The 20,826-nt window shown below is 56.8% G+C and overlaps 1 protein-coding gene across 1 annotated transcript; it reads left to right on the forward strand.

Moving 5' to 3' along the window:
* Positions 1–14,353: 14,353 nt before the first annotated feature.
* On the forward strand, positions 14,354–16,537 carry LOC128676528 (uncharacterized). The gene has a single exon (XM_053756670.1). The coding sequence runs from the start codon at positions 14,354–14,356 to the stop codon at positions 16,535–16,537; it is 2,184 nt and encodes a 727-aa protein (XP_053612645.1).
* Positions 16,538–20,826: the final 4,289 nt, after the last annotated feature.

A 20,826-nucleotide genomic window follows, 5' to 3' on the forward strand; every position in this document is an offset into this window, starting at 1 on the left:
GGCCGTAGGCGCACTTTTGTATCATATTGTCGTCACTTTTAAACCATGCAATAAATGGAAGTGCTTCAAAAAGCAAATATCATTTATATGAAGATGTACCTTTTTGTTGAATTGGCCATTATTATCAGCAGTGACATTTATCTTGGTTTTAAAATATTCTTAAAGTTTGACAGCAAACAAATTTTATAAATTTAAAATTATTTAAAAACATAAATGAGTCCGAGGGCCCATATTCCGATTTAAAAATATTAATTTCGAGTCCTTGGTCCTTGGTTGGTTGGTTGGTTGGTTGGTTGGTTGGTTGGTTGGTTGGTTGGTTGGTTGGTTGGTTGGTTGGTTGGTTGGTTGGGTTGGTTAGGTTAGGTTAGGTTAGGTTAGGTTAGGTTAGGTTAGGTTAGGTTAGGTTAGGTTGCAGTACGGATTCCGGGCCAAGAGGTCCACCATCGACGCCCTCAGGCGTCTGCGGTCGGTGACGGAGGAGGCGGATCGAGAAGGCGAGGTGACCCTGGCGACGTCGTTAGACATCGCCAACGCCTTCAACAGTATCCCGCACTGTGTAATACGGGAGGCGCTCCGGTACTTCGGAGTGCCCTCGTACCTGCGGGGGCTGTTGGGGGCGTACCTGGAGGAGCGGGTCGTCCTGTACGAGGACAGGGGAGGTCAAATGGTCCGGCGGGGCGTCGGGTGCGGTGTCCCGCAGGGGTCGATTCTCGGCCCTATCCTGTGGGACATCGCATACGATTGGGTCCTGCGGTGCCGGCTTCCCCCCGGGACGGGTGTCATCTGCTATGCGGATGACACTCTCTTCACGTCCCGGGGTGCGAATTTCGGTGAGGCGGCGCGGCTGGCCGAAACGGGCCTCGCCCTTTTGGTCGGCCGCATAGAGAGGCTGGGGCTTCGGGTCCGACTGGATAAGACCGAAGTCCTCCTCTTCCGCGGGGCCCGGGCGCGAGGACCTCCCCCAGGGGCGCGCCTCCAGGTGGGTCATGAGGAGTTGAGGGTGAGTGCCCAGATGAAATACCTGGGCCTCATCCTCGACGGGAGATGGTCCTTTGTCCCCCACTTCCGAGAGCTGGGGCAAAGGATCATCAGGACGGCTGCGTCGCTGGGCCGACTCCTGCCCAATCTGGGTGGGCCCAGCGACGCTGTACGGAAGCTGTACTCCGGCGTGTGCCGGAGTATGGCGATGTACGGCGCCCCCGTTTGGGTGGACGCCCTTGCCGCGGAGAATAAGCGCCTTCTCCGGCAGGCGCAGAAGGTGATCGCGGTAAGGGCGATACGGGGGTACCGTACAGTGGCGTTCTCTGCGGCCACAGCCCTCGCGGGCGACCCGCCGTGGGAGTTGGTGGCGGAGGTGCTCGCCGAGGTTTACCACTTTGTGGCGAACAGGAGGGAAATCGGCGAGCACCCCTCGCCTGAGATGGTCCGGCGGGTCCGCTTGCGAGGGCAAGCGGAACTCATGCGGAGGTGGGAGGCAGACCTGGCGCGGGCAACGTACGGTGTACGCACAGTGGAGGCCCTGCGCCAGGTCCTGGAGAGATGGATGTTGAGGCGGCGCAAGCCTCTCACCTTCCGCATGACGCAGGTGCTCACCGGGCATGGCTGCTTCGGTGAGTACTTGCACCGCGTGGCCCAGCGGGAGACCGAGCCGGTCTGCCACGATTGTGGCGAGGCTCGGGACACTGCTCAACATGTTCTAGAGCAGTGTCCCAGGTGGAGTCGGCAGCGCCACGATCTGGTGGCAGTGCTCGGTGGAGTGGATCTGTCGCTCCCGAGTGTCGTCAATGCGATGCTCGGGAGTGACGGAGCCTGGGCGGCAGTGGCCTCCTTCTGTGAGACTGTTATGTCACAGAGGGAGGCCGAGGAAAGGAACCGCGAGGACCACCCCCTCGCGGAGCCGATCCGCAGAAGGCGGACGGGGGTGCGACGCAGGCGCTACCTTGCGCGCCTGCAGGCGCCCCCCTAAATCGGTGGGACTAGTCCCACCCGACGGCAGGGGTCCACCAGGTGTCGGTGGGCCCCTGAGAATGGTGAGTCCGGTCTCTGGCGAAAGAGACCGGCCAGTCGCTGAGGCGTCTTGTGTTAGATAGATCCGAGGCGCCTCCCTGTAAAGCGGCCGATGGCACCCGCAGGGGTTTAGTGGGTAGTCTGGGCTGGATAGCGGCCCAGGAGTCCCACACTCAGTGCGTAAATGCATTCCCCTGCGAAAACAAAAAAAAAAAAAAAAAAAAAAAAAAAAAAAAAGGTTAGGTTAGGTTCACAGTGTAATACGGGAGGCACTCCGGTACTTTGGGGTGCCCTCGTACCTGCGGCGGCTGTTGGGGGTGTACCTGGAGGATCGTGTTGTCCTGTACGAGGACGGGGGGGGTCGTATGGTTCGGCGGAGCGTCGGATGCGGTGTGCCACAGGGGTCGATTCTCGGCCCTATCCTGTGGGACATCGCATACGATTGGGTCCTGCGGTGCCGGCTTCCCCCCGGGACGGGTGTCATCTGCTATGCGGATGACACTCTCTTCACGTCCCGGGGTGCGAACTTCGGTGAGGCGGCGCGGCTGGCCGAAACGGGCCTCGCCCTTTTGGTCGGCCGCATAGAGAGGCTGGGGCTTCGGGTCCGACTGGATAAGACCGAAGTCCTCCTCTTCCGCGGGGCCCGGACGCGAGGACCTCCCCCAGGGGCGCGCCTCCAGGTGGGTCATGAGGAGTTGAGGGTGAGTGCCCAGATGAAATACCTGGGCCTCATCCTCGACGGGAGATGGTCCTTTGTCCCCCACTTCCGAGAGCTGGGGCAAAGGATCGTCAGGACGGCTGCGTCGCTGGGCCGACTCCTGCCCAATCTGGGTGGGCCCAGCGACGCTGTACGGAAGCTGTACTCCGGCGTGTGCCGGAGTATGGCGATGTACGGCGCCCCCGTTTGGGTGGACGCCCTTGCCGCGGAGAATAAGCGCCTTCTCCGGCAGGCGCAGAAGGTGATCGCGGTAAGGGCGATACGGGGGTACCGTACCGTGGCGTACGCTGCGGCCACAGCCCTCGCGGGCGACCCGCCGTGGGAGTTGGTGGCGGAGGTGCTCGCCGAGGTTTACCACTTTGTGGCGAACAGGAGGGAAATCGGCGAGCACCCCTCGCCTGAGATGGTCCGGCGGGTCCGCTTGCGAGGGCAAGCGGAACTCATGCGGAGGTGGGAGGCAGACCTGGCGCGGGCAACGTACGGTGTACGCACAGTGGAGGCCCTGCGCCAGGTCCTGGAGAGATGGATGTTGAGGCGGCGCAAGCCTCTCACCTTCCGCATGACGCAGGTGCTCACCGGGCATGGCTGCTTCGGTGAGTACTTGCACCGCGTGGCCCAGCGGGAGACCGAGCCGGTCTGCCACGATTGTGGCGAGGCTCGGGACACTGCTCAACATGTTCTAGAGCAGTGTCCCAGGTGGAGTCGGCAGCGCCACGATCTGGTGGCAGTGCTCGGTGGAGTGGATCTGTCGCTCCCGAGTGTCGTCAATGCGATGCTCGGGAGTGACGGAGCCTGGGCGGCAGTGGCCTCCTTCTGTGAGACTGTTATGTCACAGAGGGAGGCCGAGGAAAGGAACCGCGAGGACCACCCCCTCGCGGAGCCGATCCGCAGAAGGCGGACGGGGGTGCGACGCAGGCGCTACCTTGCGCGCTTGCAGGCGCCTCCGTAATCGGTGGGACTAAAGTCCCACCCGTCGGCAGGGGTCCACCAGGTGTCGGTGGGCCCCTGAGAATGGTGAGTCCGGTCTCTGGCGAAAGAGACCGGCCAGTCGCTGAGGCGTCTTGTGCTAGATAGATCCGAGGCGCCTCCCTGTAAAGCGGCCGATGGCACCCGCAGGGGTTTAGTGGGTAGTCTGGGCTGGATAGCGGCCCAGGAGTCCCACACTCAGTGCGTAAATGCATTCCCCTGCGGAAAAAAAAAAAAAAAAAAAAAAAAAAAAAAAAAAAAAAAAAAAAAAAAAAAAAAAAAAAAAAAAAAAAAAAGGTTAGGTTAGGTTAGGTTGCGCCTTGTGCTAGTTAGATCCGAGGCGCCTCTTTGTAAAGCGGCCGATGGCATCCGCAGGGGTTTAGTGGGTAGTCTGGGCCGATTAGCTGCCCAGGAGTCCCACACTCAGTGCGTAAATGCATTCCCCTGCGAAAACAAAAAAAAAAAAAAAAAAAAAAAAAAAAAAAAAAAAAAAAAAAAAAAAAAAAAAAAAAAAAAAAAGGTTAGGTTAGGTTGGGGTCACGTCCCGGGGTGCGAATTTCGGTGAGGCGGCGCGGCTGGCCGAAACGGGCCTCGCCCTTTTGGTCGGCCGCATAGAGAGGCTGGGGCTTCGGGTCCGACTGGATAAGACCGAAGTCCTCCTCTTCCGCGGGGTCCGGACGCGAGGACCTCCCCCAGGGGCGCGCCTCCAGGTGGGTCATGAGGAGTTGAGGGTGAGTGCCCAGATGAAATACCTGGGCCTCATCCTCGACGGGAGATGGTCCTTTGTCCCCCACTTCCGAGAGCTGGGGCAAAGGATCATCAGGACGGCTGCGTCGCTGGGCCGACTCCTGCCCAATCTGGGTGGGCCCAGCGACGCTGTACGGAAGCTGTACTCCGGCGTGTGCCGGAGTATGGCGATGTACGGCGCCCCCGTTTGGGTGGACGCCCTTGCCGCGGAGAATAAGCGCCTTCTCCGGCAGGCGCAGAAGGTGATCGCGGTAAGGGCGATACGGGGGTACCGTACAGTGGCGTTCTCTGCGGCCACAGCCCTCGCGGGCGACCCGCCATGGGAGTTGGTGGCGGAGGTGCTCGCCGAGGTTTACCACTTTGTGGCGAACAGGAGGGAAATCGGCGAGCACCCCTCGCCTGAGATGGTCCGGCGGGTCCGCTTGCGAGGGCAAGCGGAACTCATGCGGAGGTGGGAGGCAGACCTGGCGCGGGCAACGTACGGTGTACGCACAGTGGAGGCCCTGCGCCAGGTCCTGGAGAGATGGATGTTGAGGCGGCGCAAGCCTCTCACCTTCCGCATGACGCAGGTGCTCACCGGGCATGGCTGCTTCGGTGAGTACTTGCACCGCGTGGCCCAGCGGGAGACCGAGCCGGTCTGCCACGATTGTGGCGAGGCTCGGGACACTGCTCAACATGTTCTAGAGCAGTGTCCCAGGTGGAGTCGGCAGCGCCACGATCTGGTGGCAGTGCTCGGTGGAGTGGATCTGTCGCTCCCGAGTGTCGTCAATGCGATGCTCGGGAGTGACGGAGCCTGGGCGGCAGTGGCCTCCTTCTGTGAGACTGTTATGTCACAGAGGGAGGCCGAGGAAAGGAACCGCGAGGACCACCCCCTCGCGGAGCCGATCCGCAGAAGGCGGACGGGGGTGCGACGCAGGCGCTACCTTGCGCGCTTGCAAGCGCCTCCGTAATTGGTGGGACTAAAGTCCCACCCGTCGGCAGGGGTCCACCAGGTGTCGGTGGGCCCCTGAGAATGGTGAGTCCGGTCTCTGGCGAAAGAGACCGGCCAGTCGCTGAGGCGTCTTGTGCTAGATAGATCCGAGGCGCCTCCCTGTAAAGCGGCCGATGGCATCCGCAGGGGTTTAGTGGGTAGTCTGGGCCGATTAGCTGCCCAGGAGTCCCACACTCAGTGCGTAAATGCATTCCCCTGCGAAAACAAAAAAAAAAAAAAAAGGTTAGGTTGGGGTGCTACTGTCAGGAAACCTCCACGTTGGCTCGATGATTTGAAGGTTTGCTTCTGTCACTTGATCTTTGATTCGGTGATAGCGGCGGCTGACAAGTTATTGGGCTGGTGCACCCTGGGCGACGGTTAATAACTCCCCGTTTAGGGGTCTTGTTAGCCGTTGGCAAATGTCCTGGCAACTGGTGGTGGGTTACCCATGTCGGGTAACCCAGGTTGGAGAGCCAATTGGCTCAGTGGCTGTGAGAGAAGGGGGCTAAGCCCTCTACTCTTACAGCCGTGGTAGGGGTCGCGGGGGAAGAGGAGGGGTTGGTATTACGGTGCGCCGCTCTCCCTATCCTCCGCGACCAGGCGCGGCCATGGCGCAAACATGGTGGTCGGTGGGGCCGCAGAGGAGGAGGACTGCCGGTATTACGGTGCGCCGCTGTCCCTATCCTCTGCGGCCGAATGAGGCGCGGCCATGGCGCAGGCATGGTGGTCGGTGGGGCCGCAGAGGAGGAGGACTGCCGGTATTACGGTGCGCCGCTGTCCCTATCCTCTGCGGCCGAATAAGACGGAGAGCCGCTGCCTCCGGTCTGCTTCCGGACTGGATGGCGTGCGGCTCGCCTTGGTGGTTGGGGGCGCGCCTGCGGGCGCCCCCCTGAATCGGTGGGACAAGGGTCCCACCCGGCGGCAGGGGTCCTTCAGATGTCGGAGGGCCCCTGAGAGTGGAGAGTCCGGTCTCTGGTGATAGAGACCGGCCAGTCGCTGAGGCGCCTTGTGCTAGTTAGATCCGAGGCGCCTCTTTGTAAAGCGGCCGATGGCATCCGCAGGGGTTTAGTGGGTAGTCTGGGCCGATTAGCTGCCCAGGAGTCCCACACTCAGTGCGTAAATGCATTCCCCTGCGAAAACAAAAAAAAAAAAAAAAAAAAAAAAAAAAAAAAAAAAAAAAAAAAAAAAAAAAAAAAAAAAAAAAAAAAGGTTAGGTTAGGTTAGGTTAGGTTAGGTTAGGTTAGGTTGGGGTGCTACTGTCAGGAAACCTCCACGTTGGCTGGGGTGCTACTGTCAGGAAACCTCCACGTTGGCTCGATGATTTGAAGGTTTGCTTCTGTCACTTGATCTTTGATTCGGTGATAGCGGCGGCTGACAAGTTATTGGGCTGGTGCACCCTGGGCAACGGTTAATAACTCCCCGTTTAGGGGTCTTGTTAGCCGTTGGCAAATGTCCTGGCAACTGGTGGTGGGTTACCCATGTCGGGTAACCCAGGTTGGAGAGCCAATTGGCTCAGTGGCTGTGAGAGAAGGGGGCTAAGCCCTCTACTCTTACAGCCGTGGTAGGGGTCGCGGGGGAAGAGGAGGGGTTGGTATTACGGTGCGCCGCTCTCCCTATCCTCCGCGACCAGGCGCGGCCATGGCGCAAACATGGTGGTCGGTGGGGCCGCAGAGGAGGAGGACTGCCGGTATTACGGTGCGCCGCTGTCCCTATCCTCTGCGGCCGAATGAGGCGCGGCCATGGCGCAGGCATGGTGGTCGGTGGGGCCGCAGAGGAGGAGGACTGCCGGTATTACGGTGCGCCGCTGTCCCTATCCTCTGCGGCCGAATAAGACGGAGAGCCGCTGCCTCCGGTCTGCTTCCGGACTGGATGGCGTGCGGCTCGCCTTGGTGGTTGGGGGCGCGCCTGCGGGCGCCCCCCCTGAATCGGTGGGACAGATGTCCCACCCGGCGGCAGGGGTCCTCCAGATGTCGGAGGGCCCCTGAGAGTGGAGAGTCCGGTCTCTGGTGAAAGAGACCGGCCAGTCGCTGAGGCGCCTTGTGCTAGTTAGATCCGAGGCGCCTCTTTGTAAAGCGGCCGATGGCATCCGCAGGGGTTTAGTGGGTAGTCTGGGCCGATTAGCTGCCCAGGAGTCCCACACTCAGTGCGTAAATGCATTCCCCTGCGAAAACAAAAAAAAAAAAAAAAAAGGTTAGGTTAGGTTAGGTTGGGGTGCTACAGTCAGGAAACCTCCACGTTGGCTCGATGGTTTGAAGGTTTGCTTCTGTCACTTGATCTCTTGATCCGGTGATAGCGGCGGCTGACAAGCTATTGGGCTGGTGCACCCTGGGCAACGGTTAATAACTCCCCGTTATGAGGGGTCTTGTTAGCCGTTGGCAAATGTCCTGGCATAGGGGGGGAAATAGCAGGGTCCAGTAATGGGCCTCTGCTCATTTTGGGGGCCGGCAACGGCCATCATCGCCAGTTGGCGGTGGAAGTCGGCGGGCTCGGATTGCCAAGTTGGCATCTGGGCTAGACTTGGGCGTTATACCATGTCCAAATCACCGTCGATCTCGTAATCCCGGAGGATCCCTTCGGGACCGAGGGGCTTGGCTTTACCGCCCGGCCTGCGAGGAAGACAACCTCTGAAAAAATTACTCCCAATCCCAAGCGGTGGGGACGCCGTGAGGGGATGCATGGCTGGGGGATAGACCAGTCGTTAGTGTCCCTCCCGTCAGAGTACCGGCCGACACTCTGGTGGGTTACCCCTTAGGCTTACCCGGGTACAGGGGGCACTGCTCGGGTGGACCACTTATTTCCCCCATACTCGTGGGAATTGTATGGAGAATATTAAAGAAAAATTTAAAAAACCTTTGTTGTTGAGTAGGAGCGACCGAGAAGGTCAGCAAGAGGTAGTCCTTCGGGACTGTGATGAGCAGTCAGATCTCGGGTCAAGGAGGTCGTCGATGTCTCTTGACTTTGACTCTGACGGGTCTAGAGGTTTGTGGCGCCGGAAGAGGCGCCAAACAAAAACCACTGAAGAGGATACTGATTCGGATGCGCCGGCTAAAAAATACATACAGACTGAGGAGCCGATTATCAGTAGTGGAGTGGCGTCTTCCGGAAAACATGTCGGGATGACACAAACGAGAGCCGAACTTGCAGCGGCTAAGCGTGAGGCGCTGCGTATTGCTGCAGAACAAGAGGTATCAGAAAAGGCGAAACGTCTCAGAAAAAACACGGCGAAAAGCGTTGGCGGTGACAACCTGCATAATTTGCCGACTGAAGCGTTGGCAAAGCAGGTCCAGGACTCGGTGGAAATAATTCTGGACGTTGCCAAAAAGTCCAAAAGTCTGAAGGGTGGTTTTATTAAATGTCTGAAGGAGTCTTCTATGTCCATAACGGAAGCTGTAGATGTATTAAAGGAACGGACCATGTCGGAGGAGACCGTGAAATTACAGGCTGAGAATCATCGCCTGAACATGGAAATGACAGAACTCCGCAAAGAAATGGCGGAGCTGCGAGCGGAAGTCTCAAAGGCTCAAAGGGCAAACAGCTTGTGCGTTGGGCAGAGTGCTGGCGCCGGCCCCACTGCTGGCGACGGTGCTCCTATCACTAGAGCTGACCTGGAGAACTTTATGGCGGACCTTCTGAAAAAGACTGGATTTATGGTGGACGCCAAGTTGGACGGCATCAGAGATCGACTTCTGCCAGAAAAACGGCTACGCCCTCCACTTGCTTCGGACCGTCCTCCACCGTCTGTACACAGAACATGGAGTGAGGTATTGATGGACAGCTGTATTCCATCTTGCTCTGGCCCCACTATTGTTGATAGTCAGCCAGCGACTGCCCCAGTGCCTCCCCCTGCGCCTGCTGAATACATAGGAAAAGGTAAAGGGATAGGAAAGAAAACTAAGGTACAAGAGAACCGGGTAGAGGCAAATGTTCCTCCTCAAACTAATGTGGAGCCTGAGGTAATAAACCCATCGGAATGGACAGAAATTGGAAAAGGTGGGAGGAAGAAGAAAAATAAGAAGAAGAAAAAGAAGAATGCACCTAGTGTGACGCAACCACAGAGCAGTCAAACACAAGGTAGTCAACCGCAGGGTGCTCAAGCTCAGCCTAAAGGCAAAGGGCCAAAGAAGACGAACCCCCGTGCTGCGAAGCTCCGGACTCCAAAATCCTCAGCAGTCGTTCTTACACTGCAGCCTGAGGCAGAAAAGAGAGGTGTTTCCTACAAAGAAATTCTCCTTGAGGCCAAGTCTAAGGTAGGACTCGACGACCTTAATATAACAGGTCTCCGGTTTCGCAGGGCCGCAACAGGAGCTGCTGTGTTTGAGCTGCCAGGAGCTACCACCCGTGAGAAAGCGGATGCACTGGCTGAAAAATTACGAGGGGCACTAAGTGAAAATGTAGTCAAAGTATCTAGGCCTGAAATTTGTGCTGATCTGGTGATTGGTGGGCTAGATGATGCAGTCACTAAAGGAGAGGTTGAAGATGCAATCGCTCGAGAAGGTCAGTGTCCAAGAGCATCAATAAAAGCGGGTGAAATACGCATAGATCCCACAGGAAAGGGTAGGGTGTTCGTTAGATGTCCCACAGTCGCTGCGAAAATAATAGTGGCTGCAAAAGGTCTTCGTATTGGCTGGGTAACTGCGTCGGTTAGACTGTTACAGTCCCAACCTAGGCGATGCTACCGCTGCCTTCAGAGTGGCCACGTCAGGGCTCAGTGTACTGCGGCCACAGACAGAAGCAGCAACTGCTATCGCTGCGGAAACCCTGAACACAAAGCAGAACATTGCACGGCGCCAGCACACTGTTCTATATGCGAGGAAGCAAAGAGACCTGCCGACCATAGGCTAGGTAGCAAAACATGCAAAGCACCTGTTGTCAAACGCGACAATAGAAGAGGCGGCGTAGTGGCCAAGGACACGCAACAGTCCCTGCAAACTACAAGCCCGATGGACACAGACGTGACCAGGGTTGAAGTGGCGACGGAAGTCAACAGCCAATAATATGGCCCCAATCAGTTTTCTCCAGGCGAACATAAATCACTGTGGTGCATCACAAAACCTGCTTGTGCAAAGCTTGGCCCAGTGGTCAGTAGATGTAGCGTTGGTTTCGGAGCCCTACTTCGTTCCTTTGCGGGATACTTGGTTGGGAGACAATGATAGTACAGCTGCTGTAATAGTCCACAACTCCGAAAAGGTGACTATTGGTAATGTTATTAAGAGGTCTGGATGTGTGTCGGTTCTACTGGGTGACATTGCAGTTATTTCTGTATATTTTTCTCCCAATAGGCCCTTATCGGAATTCGAGGTGTTCTTGGACCAGGTGGGTGCTATCATTCGTCAAAACCACCCTCACCCTATTCTAATAGCTGGAGACTTCAACGCTCACTCTACGGCTTGGGGATCCCACCAGACGTGCAGCCGGGGTGTGGCAATTCATGAGTGGCTTATAACTATGGGACTTTCAATTTTAAACAGAGGAACTACTCCTACTTGTGTCCGTCCGCAAGGAAGTTCACGAGTGGATGTCACCTTTGCGTCCTCTGCAATCGCATGCCGAGTTAAAAATTGGGAGGTAGTTCAGGTAGAGACACTATCGGACCATGAATATATCCGATTTGACATATCACCAGAAATTGATGTCCCATCCCCTGGTCCAACTAACAATAGCCTAGGAGATAGTCCAAGATGGGTTCTTAAAAAACTAAGGAAAGAAATTCTAGAAGAAGCGGCAATAGTTCAGAGTTGGCTGCCATCGTCTCCTCTCTGGAACATTAATGAAGAAGTGGTTTGGTTCCGGAAGGCCTTGCAGAGTATATGCGATGCCTCAATGCCCCGGGCTGGCCCCCCAACCCGAAAACGTCAAGTGTACTGGTGGTCCGCTGAAATTGCCAAACTGCGCTCTACCTGCAATGCGGCACGACGCCAGTACACACGCCAAAGAAGAAGACGACCCAGAAACGAAGATATAGAGGTACAGCTACACGCCGTTTATAAAGAGGCCAAGAAGTCTCTCCGAAAGGCAATAGCCATCGCTAAAGAGAGTGCAAGGGAAGAGTTTCTGAGGATACTGGACAATGACCCATGGGGACGACCTTATAGAATGGTGCGGCAGAAGTTACGACCTTGGGCCCCCCCTATAACGGAGACTTTGCAACCGCAGTTCCTAAATAATGTCTTGTTGACACTATTTCCTACCAGAGGCCAATATGCACCTCCTCCGATGGCCTGTCCTCCAGGAAGTCTGCATGCGCTAGAAGATAATAATTATACAGTGACGCAAGAGGAAACGGGATTAGCGATTGAACGCCTGAGAGCAAAGAGCAAAGCGCCTGGCCTAGATGGCGTTCCAGGACGTGTACTAGCAATGGCTCTAAAACACCTAGAGCCCAGATTGCGAGCGCTGCTCTCAAAGTGCTTGGAAAGGGGTGAATTTCCTGAAGAGTGGAGAACCGGAAAGTTAATTTTGTTGAGGAAAGAGGGTCGTCCCATGGACTCACCTTCGGCATTTAGACCGATTGTTCTGGAGAGTGAGCTGACTAAAGTCTTCGAGGTAGTGATCTCAACCCGTCTCAAAAAACATCTCGAGACTGTTGGTCCTGACCTAGCAGAAAACCAGTTTGGGTTTAGAAGAGGAAAATCCACTGTCCATGCGGTTTTGCGTGTGAAAGCCCTGGTGGACGATGCATTGTCTCGGGGTGGGATGGTGTTGGCTTGCTCACTTGATATACGGAATGCCTTCAATACCCTCCCTTGGGACTGCATCAAGGCAGCTTTGCAGTATCACCGGGTGCCAGAGTACTTGCAAAAAATGGTGGATTCATACCTTTCGAGTCGGCAAGTCTCATTTCCGGGAAAAGACGGTTGGGGACATTGGCCAATGTCGTGCGGTGTTCCACAGGGGTCGGTCCTCGGTCCCCTCCTGTGGAACATCGGTTATGATTGGGTGTTGCGGGGTGCGAATATTGGAGGTGTCTATCTCACCTGCTACGCAGACGACACTCTGGTAACGATTAGAGGGAAGTCACTCCGCGATGTCTGTATGCGGGCCACTATCGCAGTTGCACATGTGGTACGACGCATTAGACTTCTTGGGCTGGAGGTTGCGCTTGAGAAATCTGAAGCCATAATCTTCCACGGACCTCGGAGTGCGCCCCCTGCAGGAAGTAAAATAACGGTGGGAGGAATCACCATCGTCATAAAGAGGTCAATGAAGTATCTTGGGCTGATACTTGATAGTAGGTGGGACTTCACCACCCACTTTGTGACGTTGGTGCCCAAACTTAAAACAGCGGCACTAGCCCTGGGAGGTCTGCTGCCGAATGTGGGAGGTCCGAACTCATCTTGCCGTCGCCTTTATGAGGGTATTGTGAGATCGATGGCTTTATATGGAGCGCCTATATGGGCGGAGACTCTGAAAAACCAGAATGTCGCTCTCCTTAATTCCTCTCAGAGAGTGATGGCAATCAGAGTCATAAGAGGATATCGCACGGTTTCCCACAGTGCGGCATGTGTACTAGCAGGGTCGTTGCCATGGGACCTAGAGGCAAGAATTCTCGCGTCGGTCTATAACTGGCGTGAAGAAGCGGTGGCTCGTGGTAATCGACCTGCTCCTAGAGAGGTGGCGGGGTGTCGCTCCCAAAAGCGAATGGAAGCCCTACAATTATGGCAGGACAGGCTAGAAAACACAAGTGCTGGTCGTCAGACGGTAGAAGCCGTCCGTCCTATATTACTGCAGTGGGTGGACCGGAGTCATGGGTCCCTTACCTTCCGACTGACGCAGATTTTGACCGGGCATGGTTGCTTTGGCAAATATCTGTGTCAGGTGGCTGGAAGGGAGCCGACAACCGAGTGCCACCACTGTGATGGCGGCTTTGAGGATACGGCCGAGCACACCTTAACAGTGTGTACGGCATTTAGTACGGAGCGTGCTGAGCTTACAGCCGCAATTGGGCTAGATCTCTCTCTGCGGGCCATTCTGATTGCGATGGTCTCGTCCAGAAGAGAATGGAATGCTGTAAAAAGATTCTGCGAAGTTGTAATGGGAGTAAAGGAGGAAGCGGAGCGTGAACGTGAAGCTACGACCTCAGACCCCATGCGACGTAGAACAAAAGGACGAAGAAGGCGGGACTTTAACCGCCAACAACCCCCCTGACTGGCAAATCTGGGTGGCGGACTCGGGGATAAGTCTGTCGACCCAACTTGAGGATGCGTGCGCGTGTGCCTGCGCGCAACCCAAGAGGCAACAAAAACAAGAGGAACCTGGAAGCAGGTAATCGCAGCCGACAGCAGTAGAATGCCAGACTTCGGTCAGGTGACCCTGCTAACGGCACCAATTGCGATAAGAGGTACACCGTATGGTTTTTAGTGGGTTCGAGCCCCACACTACTGCTTTCCTGTCCCCGCAGTGAAAGTGGTGTCAGTGGGTTGGCCATTTTCCATACGAAAAAAAAAAAAAAAAAAAAAAAAAAAAAAGGTTAGGTTAGGTTAGGTTAGGTTAGGTTAGGTTAGGTTAGGTTAGGTTAGGTTAGGTTAGGTTAGGTTAGGTTAGGTTGGGGTGCTAGTGCAGGAAACCTCCCCGAGTGCCTGATCCCTTGAAAGCTTTAATGGGCTGACAAGGGCTCAGGACGGTGCACCCTGGAAACGGCAATCAATAACTCCCTACGGGGTCTTGTTGGTTGCTGGCCAATGTCCTGCAATCCTTTCCCTCCTTTCCCTCTGTCCTCTTCCCATCCTTAAAGAGTCGGTCTGCTCCCGGTACTTCTCTCATAATGAGAGTCGACTGGCGATGCGGATCGCTCTATCCTTTTCCCCTTTTCCTTCCTTTCTTCCTCAGTCTGTCCGGTGGAGTAAACCACTCGAAAAATCAGTCGTTTGGGGTGGGATCGGGTAATTGAGCTTAGGTCAATGCTAGGGTGACCGCACACCTGAATTAAAAAAAGGAACGTTCAAAAAATGCAAGTCGTGAATAAAGAAAATCTACCCCAGGGTGGTACCGGCCGTACCGCGGTCGGAGAATCCACCCCGGTGTCTAATGACACCGGCTGCCCCTCGTATTCTGGGGGGGGCAATTTACGCCTTGCGCCTTCGGACGCAATTGTTGATGCAGTAGTAGGAGACGATGTGATGGGAGACGAAGTGATGGGAGACGAAGTGGTGGGAAAGAATGCGGGAGATGTTGTCGCACAGGTTTCGGACTCTGAAATGAGTGTTAAGAGTGCCAGTAGTGGTTGCGGACAGTCCCGCTTCTTCAGGAAACGGCGGAACACGGAGAGCCCGGAATTGAGTTCTGCGACGGATGAGGATAATCCTCCACAGGCGCGCGCTCAGCGCGGTAAGAGAGGTAGAGGAAGACCGCCGACAACCGGCGAATGTATTGGCCTCGGGAAGGCAAGGGAGGCTCTTCAGGCTACTCGTCGTGCCGAGTTTCTGAAGGTCCGCATCGGTGAGGAGGATCGGCAGTTGGCTGAAGCCGCCAAAAAGGTGGCGGTCAGGAGTGAGAGGGCAGCGTCACGCGCCTCCACTCGGTCTGAGGCGGAATTCGAGCCGGAAGACCTAACTGCCGGGTCTATAGAGGAGAGGCTGAACAACTCTGTTGCGGCAATAAGAGCGGTTGGGAAGATGTCCAAAGGCCTGAAGGGCACCGCCCAGAAGACCCTCAAGGATGCGGCAGCCTCAATCGAAGACTTAGCACACGAGCTAATGGAGAGATGTACCTCCAGCGAGACGCGCCGCTTGCAGGCGGAGAACGCTCGCCTAAAACAGGAGATGGCTGACCTTCGTCAAGAGTTAGACGAGATTCGAACGGAGGTCTACAAGTCGAGGCGCTCAGCTCAGCCTGAGACTGAAGCGCCGCGGGACACGCCAGCACTGGAGAAACAGCTGACGAGTCTCCTTAAAGAAGAACTCGGTCGATTCAGGGAAGAGGTCCTTACGAAAGTAAACTTTTTGGAGGGGAAAGTCCTCAGACCCACATTGGCCTCTGACCGGGGCAGCAAAGGTAGAGCTCCAACTATGGCCACGTTTGCCGAGAAGACAGCGGCCAGGCCGACTTTGGCAGAGACTCCTGTGGAACAGGTATCGCAGGCGGTCGACATCCCGCCCTCTCAGCCGAGTACAAGCACAGTCCCAGCTAAGACCAAGAAGGCTAAAAGGAAGAAGGCCAAGTCTTCCAAGACTGCACCTGATGCGGCCGCGGCAGCTGCCCCACAGCAAGCGGAAGAGGGTGCCTGGCAAACTGTGGGTCAAAAGAAGTCCCAAAAGAAGGCCACTAGAAAAGAGGCCCAGAAGAAGAAACGGCAGGAAGCCAGGCTTCGCCCGCCCCGGTCAGCAGCGGTTGTTTTGACCCTGCAGCCGCACGCTTCTCAAAATGGCGTGACATATGAGGAGGTGTTGGGTCGAGCAAAAAGTCAGGTGGATACTGTGAGCTTGGGTATCGAGGGCATGCGGTGCAAGGTCACTGCCACTGGTGCCCGCCTCTTGCAGGTGCCCGGCAGTTCTAGTGGCCCCCTAGCCGACGCCTTGGCCGACAAGCTGAGGCAAGCCCTGAATCCGGAGGAAGTGAAGGTCTCCAGACCTGTAAAGCGGGTAGACCTGCGAATATCTGGCCTGGATGATTCCGTGACTAGGGAAGAGCTGACAGCAGCACTGGCCAAGGCTGGAGCTTGCTCTGAGCTGGACCTTAAAGTAGGCGAGATTCGTCGTGCACCGCGTGGTATGGGGACCTCGATTGTAGCGTGCCCGGTGACTGTTGCTAAAAAGCTGGAGGATGGCCGTCGGCTCCTAGTTGGCTGGGTGTCTGCCAGTGTTAAGCTGTTAAAGCAAAGGCCGATGCGCTGCTACAGATGCATCACGGGTGAGCATGTGGCGACGCAATGCAATTCTGCGGTAGACTGTAGTGGCCTCTGTTTCCGATGTGGTAAACGAGGCCACGAGGCCAGGACGTGTTCTGCGGCGCCCCATTGCCCCGTATGCGCGGAGGCCAACAAGCCCGCCGATCACGCAATCGGCAGTAAATTATGTAAGGCAGCCAATAAGAAGACGGGCAAGACACCCAAAAAGGCCCCAGCCTCTCGGCCTAAAATACCCCCCACCGAATCGTCACAAGGTGTGGAACCTTTTGAGATGGAATGTCCATAATGTCTCAAAGTACGACATTCTTGCAGTGCAACATCAACCACTCTGCCAGAGCACAAGACCTTTTGTGTCAGAGCATGGCGGAGTGGGGTGTCAAAGTGGCGATAGTTGCGGAGCCATACTTTGTTCCGCCTCGTGACGATTGGGTGGGGGATGCTAGCTGCTCGGTGGCCATCATCTCGTCGCCTTCCTCAGGCTCGCAATTCCCTGAAAACATCATCAGGGACGACGGGTTTGTTACAGCGCGGATAGGGGACTGCGTAGTGGTCGGCGTGTATTTTTCGCCCAACAGGGCTCTAGCCGACTATGAGGCATTTCTCATCCGTTTAGGATCTGTCGTGGTCAGCAGCCATCCTCGCCCCGTGATCGTGGCCGGGGACTTCAACGCCAAGTCCTTGGCGTGGGGTTCCCCGGTTGCGGACGCGAGAGGCGAGCTAGTTGAGGAATGGGCGTTGCAACTCGGTCTCACACTCATGAACCGGGGAACGACCCACACTTGTATTCGACAAAGGGGTGGCTCAATCGTTGATCTAACGTTCGCCAGCCCCTCCCTATCTCGACGAATTGCGGACTGGCGGGTTGTTGAGGAGGTGGAGACGCTCTCTGACCACCGGTATATTCGGTTCAGTGTCTCCGCCCAGACCTCCGGCCAGCCAGCTACGCCTACCGGACTTGACGTAAGCAGCCCCCGTTGGGCCATAAAACGGATCGACAAGGAGCTGCTAAAGGAAGTGACGATAGTACAGGCCTGGGCGTCGGCACCTCCCGCTGAGCCTATAAACGTGGATGAGGAGGCGGAATGGTTTAGGGACACGTTAACTGCTGTGTGTGACGCGGCGATGCCCAGAGTACGGAGAGCACCGTCCCGACGGCAAGTATACTGGTGGTCCCAAGAGATTGCCCAACTCCGGCGAAGGTGCATATTTCGTCGCCGCCTCTATGCTCGTCATAGGAGAAGACGTCGCCGCACCGCAGATGCAGCCGCTCGCGAGGCGGAACTCTATGAGGAGTATAGAGCGGCAAAGGAAGAACTCCAGGTGGCCATTCGCACTGCCAAAGACAGGGCGCGAGAAGAGCTATTGGCGACTCTGGACAGAGATCCGTGGGGGCGCCCCTACCTAATGGTGCGGGGGAAACTTCGCCCATGGGCTCCTCCCTTGACCCAAAGTATGCCGCCACAACTGGTGAACGACGTTGTGAGTGCCCTATTCCCGGCGGGACGATCTGATTTTGTGCCACCGGCAATGCGGTTAAACGACCTCAATGAAGAGATTGGCACTGTTCCCCCAGTCTCCGAGGAGGAACTGGAAGTCGCGATAGGCAGGATGAAGAGGAAGAACACGGCCCCGGGTCCGGATGGTATCCCGGGGGTTGCGCTCGTGCTGGCCCTCGGGACTCTTGGGACCCGATTCCGTCAGCTCCTCACAGCCTGCCTAGAGCAGGGACGGTTTCCTATTAGGTGGAAGACGGGGAAACTGGTGCTCCTACGAAAAGAGGGTCGCCCGGCAGAGTCCCCCTCGGCCTATAGGCCAGTTGTACTGCTTGATGAGGTGGACAAAATGTTGGAAAAGGTGATTGCAGATCGAATCGTCGAGCATTTGAGCAGGGTGGGACCGGATCTTGCCGAGAACCAATTTGGCTTTCGCCGCTGTCGGTCGACGATAGACGCTATTTCTGGTGTCCAACGTTTGGCCAGTGAAGCGACGTCCCGGGGTGAGGTGGTGCTGGCGGTGTCTTTAGACATTGCAAACGCCTTCAACACCTTGCCCTGGGCTACCATAAGGGAGGCGCTGAAATACCATGGTGTGCCGGCATATCTTCGCCGAATTATAGACGCATACCTCAGTGACAGAGCGGTAGTCTACCCGGGCCTCAACGGCCCTGAACAGAGGCAAATGTCGTGTGGTGTTCCACAGGGGTCGGTCCTCGGACCGCTCCTGTGGAACATCGGCTACGACTGGGTCCTGCGCGGGACCGTACTTCCTGGTGTCGCGCTACATTGTTATGCCGACGACACCCTAGTCACCGTGCGGGCCAAATCGTATAGGCAGGCTGCTATGGTGGCCACTGCCGGAGTCGCTCAAATCGTAGGCCGAATAAGACGGCTGGGACTGGAGGTGGCCCTCCGCAAGTCGGAAGCCCTACTTTTTCATGGTCCCCGAGCGGCACCGACCTCTGACGCCCATATTATTGTGGGAGGGGTCCGTATCGACGTCGGGTCGACTCTCAAGTACCTCGGTTTAGTCCTTGACAGCCGATGGGATTTCAGGCGCCACTTTGATCTTTTGGCGCCCAAACTCACCAAGACGGCGGCTGCGATGTCCCGCCTCCTGCCAAACCTGGGCGGACCAAGCGTCGCATGTAGGAACCTATTTACGGGAGTAGTGAGATCGATGGCGATGTACGGTGCACCGATCTGGGGACCGAGTCTATCTGCCCGGAACGCGGCTGTTTTGCAAAGACCACAACGTCTGATGGCCATACGAGTCATTCGCGGTTATTGCACAGTGTCGGGTGAAGCAGCATGCGCCCTGGCGGGTACACCGCCCTGGAGTTTAGAGGCTAAAGCCCTCGCCCAGTTGTATACCTGGCGGCAGCAGATGTTGCAACAGGGTCAACCACAAGCACCGTCGGAGGTAAACGGGCAGAGGATGAGGTTGCGCAGCGTGACCATCGAGGAGTGGGATGAGAAACTGGCCCAGCCCAGCGCCGGGCAATACACCATCTCGGCCCTCCGTCCAGTACTGGCGGAGTGGGTAAATAGACGGCACGGCAGTCTCTCCTATAGACTGACACAGGTACTCTCGGGGCATGGCTGCTTCGGGAAGTACCTGTGTCGGATCGGCCGGGAGGAAAACGAGAGCTGCCATCACTGTGATGCCGAAATAGACACAGCTGCCCATACTTTGGCCGTTTGTCCGGCGTGGGAAGAAGAGCGGCAAAACACCGTCGCAACACTGGGCGTACAAGACCTCGAGCTGTCAACGGTGCTCGATAAAATGGTCGAAAGTGAAGCTGCTTGGCAGGCCGTCGCAGAGTTTTGTGAGGCTGTCATGGAGACCAAGGAGGAAGCGGAAAGAGTGAGAGAGGCGACGAGTACTGTACCATCTCGCCGAGCACGTAATGTGCGCCGTAGGAGGCGCGCAAATATGGACCTTAGACCACCATAAGGTCCGGCCTGCGGGCGCCGGACGGGGCAGTCCGACGCCTGATCAGCCACAGGCCAAGAAGGCGCGGGAGCACTGGTGTCCGGTGCGACCGCCCAACGAGACGGATGAGGAGTAAAGCTCCTAAATTGAAGAGGTCCGCGATGGTGGACCAAAGCTTTGCCGAGGCCGCGTTGTGCATGCGCGAGCGATCCCGCAGCCTCGGCCCGAAAGCCGAGAAGGACACCGTGTGGTTTTTAGTCCGTGCAAGTCGGACATACCCCGGCGCTATGCCCCGGCGCCGGGCACGCGGAGGCGTTTTCCACACGAGAAAAAAAAAAAAAAAAAAAAGGTTAGGTTAGGTTAGGTTAGGTTAGGTTGGGGAATCGGCGAGCACCCCTCGCCTGAGATGGTCCGGCGGGTCCGCTTGCGAGGGCAAGCGGAACTCATGCGGAGGTGGGAGGCAGACCTGGCGCGGGCAACGTACGGTGTACGCACAGTGGAGGCCCTGCGCCAGGTCCTGGAGAGATGGATGTTGAGGCGGCGCAAGCCTCTCACCTTCCGCATGACGCAGGTGCTCACCGGGCATGGCTGCTTCGGTGAGTACTTGCACCGCGTGGCCCAGCGGGAGACCGAGCCGGTCTGCCACGATTGTGGCGAGGCTCGGGACACTGCTCAACATGTTCTAGAGCAGTGTCCCAGGTGGAGTCGGCAGCGCCACGATCTGGTGGCAGTGCTCGGTGGAGTGGATCTGTCGCTCCCGAGTGTCGTCAATGCGATGCTCGGGAGTGACGGAGCCTGGGCGGCAGTGGCCTCCTTCTGTGAGACTGTTATGTCACAGAGGGAGGCCGAGGAAAGGAACCGCGAGGACCACCCCCTCGCGGAGCCGATCCGCAGAAGGCGGACGGGGGTGCGACGCAGGCGCTACCTTGCGCGCCTGCAGGCGCCCCCCTAAATCGGTGGGACTAGTCCCACCCGACGGCAGGGGTCCACCAGGTGTCGGTGGGCCCCTGAGAATGGTGAGTCCGGTCTCTGGCGAAAGAGACCGGCCAGTCGCTGAGGCGTCTTGTGTTAGATAGATCCGAGGCGCCTCCCTGTAAAGCGGCCGATGGCACCCGCAGGGGTTTAGTGGGTAGTCTGGGCTGG

The sequence above is a fragment of the Plodia interpunctella genome, chromosome 16, assembly GCF_027563975.2.
Source record: "Plodia interpunctella isolate USDA-ARS_2022_Savannah chromosome 16, ilPloInte3.2, whole genome shotgun sequence".
In the NCBI taxonomy this organism is placed as follows: domain Eukaryota; kingdom Metazoa; phylum Arthropoda; class Insecta; order Lepidoptera; family Pyralidae; genus Plodia; species Plodia interpunctella.

Coding starts and splice junctions, on each gene's coding strand:
- LOC128676528 (XM_053756670.1), top strand. CDS start 14,354: ATGCAAGTCGTGAATAAAGAAAATCTACCCCAGGGTGGTACCGGCCGT.